General features: G+C 34.6%; 1 protein-coding gene across 1 annotated transcript; it reads left to right on the plus strand.

Annotated features, from left to right (window-relative positions):
- Positions 1-315: 315 nt before the first annotated feature.
- On the plus strand, positions 316-3,665 carry LOC21395684 (uncharacterized membrane protein YuiD). Its single transcript, XM_024165436.1, has 5 exons — positions 316-596; positions 1,480-1,636; positions 2,798-2,848; positions 3,181-3,273; positions 3,359-3,665. The coding sequence occupies exons 1-5, from the start codon at positions 451-453 to the stop codon at positions 3,416-3,418; spliced, it is 507 nt and encodes a 168-aa protein (XP_024021204.1). The 5' UTR covers positions 316-450; the 3' UTR covers positions 3,419-3,665.
- The last annotated feature ends 303 nt before the right edge of the window (positions 3,666-3,968 follow it).

Raw genomic sequence — 3,968 nt, forward strand, 5'->3', positions numbered from 1 at the left:
TTCTACTACAGTGAAAAGCTCTCAAAAAATGTTACATCTCAGTTCGAATTGAAAGCTCGAATCCGCGAAGTGAACGAGGCCTAAGAGTACAATTAGAATTTTTAAGTTTAAAAGATAAAAATGTAAATAAAAATTCGACTACATAAAAAAAAAATCCATCTATTGATCCACTATAAAAAAAAAAATCCATATATTTAATTAAAAAAAGGAAAATTGAATATCCACGGTTTTATTATTATTTATTTTTTAATAGAAAATCAAAATTAAAAACGTGGTTGAGACTTGAGAACCTACTTGCTAACTACCAATCAAAAATGAATCAGAACCGAAACGAAAACGAATGAATAATTTCTTTCAGGAAAAAAAATAAAAAAAATAACAACTGCTACGCAACGACCGATTCCAAGCGTTCATCGCCATTTTTTTCTTTCTCCGAGCTCGAATCCCCAAATGGTGGAGGTGATCACGACCGCCGATGCGTCATCGAGCTTCCGATCGGCGGCATCGGAGCCGTCCATCATCCCGTCCAACCTCCCTCTCCTCTCCGCGTTCCTCGCCTTCGCTCTCGCTCAGTTTCTCAAGCTCTTCACCACCTGGTACGATTCTCAAATTTGGTTTTCGAACGTTGTACTTCGTTGAATAGCTATTTCGCTTCATGGGTGTCAAAGGGTTATTCAGATTTCCTAGATATGTGATGGGTTTGATTGAAAATTATGTCCCCTGATTTGAACTAGCTTTCATTTTGTAACTCCTCAGTTCAAAGCGAATATTTAATTTTTTCAACTTTCATTTCTGTTTCAAATTGCTGTTAGTTTATGAATATAAAGGATTGTTATTGTTTTTGGTCTGTGCAAATTACATGTGAAATTAATCTTGGATCATGTTGGGGATTCCAAGTTATCTATCCAATTTTTTACCAAGTGATAGGACTAATGAATTATTTCTTTTTTCTTTTATGATAAATTGTATAAATTGAATATTCAGTTGAAACATGACAATTTACTTGTAATTCGGAGCCAAAATAATTTTTCAGTGGGGCAGAATTTAAAAAATAAAAAAGAGATGATATTTTGTTATATTGCGGGATATAGTTATAAATTTCAACTATTGAATGAGGTCACAGTTGAAAATTTTCAGAAAATTAGGTGTAAAACTTGAAATTTCAAAAGTATATGTCACTCTCTACTTGTCTAATCATTTTTATTTGATAGTAAAAAGTAGGACTATAAGGGTAGAATGTGACGTACTCAGATTATCTCGGTCACTTGCCATGTAACCTATATAAAACTTTTGGTAGATAATTTGGCATCCGTGTCATTATCCATAAGTTTACCATACTATAAGTAGTGTAGCATTTTACTTGGATCTTAATATCGTTTGGTTAATAAAAGTACTTGTTTTTGTTTCTTATTGTCTCTGCTATCTTTGTTACTTGTAATGGTTTGCGTGGTCTCTGAATATTATCTCATATGAGTGCAGGTACAAGGAGAAGAGATGGGATTCTAGAAGATTGCTCGGGTCAGGAGGAATGCCCTCTTCGCACTCAGCTACCGTGACAGCACTTGCAGCCGCTATTGGTTTCGAAGAAGGGACCGGAGGACCCGCATTTGCCATTGCCGTCGTCTTGGCATGTGTTGTATGTAACCCATAACCAGGTCTTGTTCATTCATTTGTGTGTGCATGGTTGATCATTTTATGCTCTTTTATAGTTCGAGTACAAGATGCTTAATCTGATGCTGGAATATCTTTTGTTTCTAATATCAGTTCGCTCCTAGATCTTACTATATTTTTCTTCCTCATTGTGATTGGTGACGTTGAATAATGTCATTAGTCTTTTAACTCGTGGTTTAGTAGTCTAATTTTACTTCTGATTTGAGTCTAGCATCTGGCTTTTGGTTAAGTTTGTTGGTTCGGAAAAAAAAGCATGTTAGTGACAATTGAGCCAAGTCATGATACTTATATACATCTGTGGTCATTCTATTTATAAAATTTAACGTGATCTCTCGGTTATAAGTTGCTTGTGGAAGAAATCCTCATTTCACTCTTTCTCCTTCATGGTGTGTCTTATGTCGAAGTGATGGGGAATCAATAGATCATCTTTTATTGCATTGTAAAGTGGTTTTGTGTTTTATGGCATAAATTGTTGAATGAGGCAGGTTTTCTGTGGGTATTCCCTAACCATCGCAAATCGCCCTAGAAGATGGTAGGATTCACGTTCTGATTTGGATTCGGTTCCAATAAAATGGCAAAGTTTTTGTGGGAGGTATGGTGATTTCACTTCTTCGCACAATTTGAATGGAAAGAAATTCTAGAATTTTTGAAGGTAAGGGATTGGAGGTTTTGGACATCTTTGAGAAGGCAAATTTCTTAGCTTCACTGTGGGCGTTAATGGACCATCCATTAGCTTCAAGGGCCATCCATTTTCTCTGATAACTATATCAATAGGATGGATATAATTGGATGTTACTGTTCCTTGGGATTTCCTTATTTTGTTCTTATTTTATTTGTCTTGTATATTTGTATTGCTTATTTCTTATCCTCTTTCCTTTGTATTTGACTGCCTATAATAAAAGGAAGTTTTCTGAAAAAAATTAAACTATGTTAGTATTACTATATCTTAATGGCACTCAATTGTCCAAATGACAAATGACAAATGAGACAAATGGATTTTGTCATTTGTATTATCATCTCATCTCTTATTTAGTTCCCACAGATGGTTCCAACTTGTGCTAGAATTCATCTGAAATTATCTGCCTATATGTTTTAACTTTTTATTTTATTTTTAATTTACTTGCAGGTAATGTATGATGCTTCTGGTGTAAGACTCCATGCCGGTCGCCAAGCTGAAGTAAGTATAGTTCCCGCTTTCTATATTCTCCTACTGTATATAGATTTTCACGTTTCCAAAACTCTCTATGAGTGTGTTGAATGGACTTGGGAATATGTGATCGTACTAAGCATTTGTAGTTCAGAGCTCCAGCTGCTTTTCTCTTCTTGTCTTTTGGGCATTTTAGTTGTCTTAGTTGAAATGTTGGTCACCATTTCTTAGCTCTTCTTTTCCTTTTCTCAAGTATTATGCGACAAAAGTCGTTCTCTGACATTAAAGTTTCAAGATGTCTGTGCTTGCTTAAGAGAATTTTCCATAATTATGACTGATCAGTACTATGTTGCTCATTGCAGTTATTAAATCAGATAGTATGTGAGCTACCCCCAGAACATCCCGTCTCTAATTGTCGACCTCTACGAGATTCGCTCGGTCACACTCCATTGCAGGTTCGTCAAATTTCCATTTTTGTATTCTCGAAATTTGTACATATTGGTTGGTCTCTATGTTTGACCTAGATTTTATTTGCTGCAGGTTGTTGCTGGTGGTATTTTAGGATGTATAGTAGCATTCCTCATGAAGAATTCTAGTTAGCAAATTGGATAACGAGAAATTTAGGGGCATATTGGATATTTTTTTTCACCTTAATGGTGGATAGTGCTTCACTTTATAAGACCCTTCAAGAATCTGTAAAAATCTTGATTGAAAAGAGATGATTTGTTTAGAATGACACTGAAAAACAAAGAGGACCAAAAAAAAAAAAAAATGAAGTGAATGTTTGTGGTCTCAATTATCTTGATGTAATCGTTATCAAGTAAAATGTATAAATAGTTCCCCACAATTTGACATTTTTAGCTTCAAGCTCACAGATTTTTTCTAAAATCCCCTTGCCTTTGTGTTTATGATAATCTTGATGATTTGACTTGTTATTTTCTGTTATGGTAACTTTCAGATGAATCCATTGATTGCTGTTCGTCTAAAATCCATTGGTTTGTTTTCTCTCCAAACGCAATTTGTCATACACGGGGATTAAATCCATTTAGGCCTCGGATAAATACATATACACTAATAAATATGCGATTTCAATCGTCTAAAAAACGTGTTATTTACTTAAAAATCGTTTTCAAAATATTTATTTGCCACT

This window comes from Morus notabilis, unplaced genomic scaffold (assembly GCF_000414095.1).
Source record: "Morus notabilis unplaced genomic scaffold, ASM41409v2 Scaffold1436, whole genome shotgun sequence".
Classification (NCBI taxonomy): domain Eukaryota; kingdom Viridiplantae; phylum Streptophyta; class Magnoliopsida; order Rosales; family Moraceae; genus Morus; species Morus notabilis.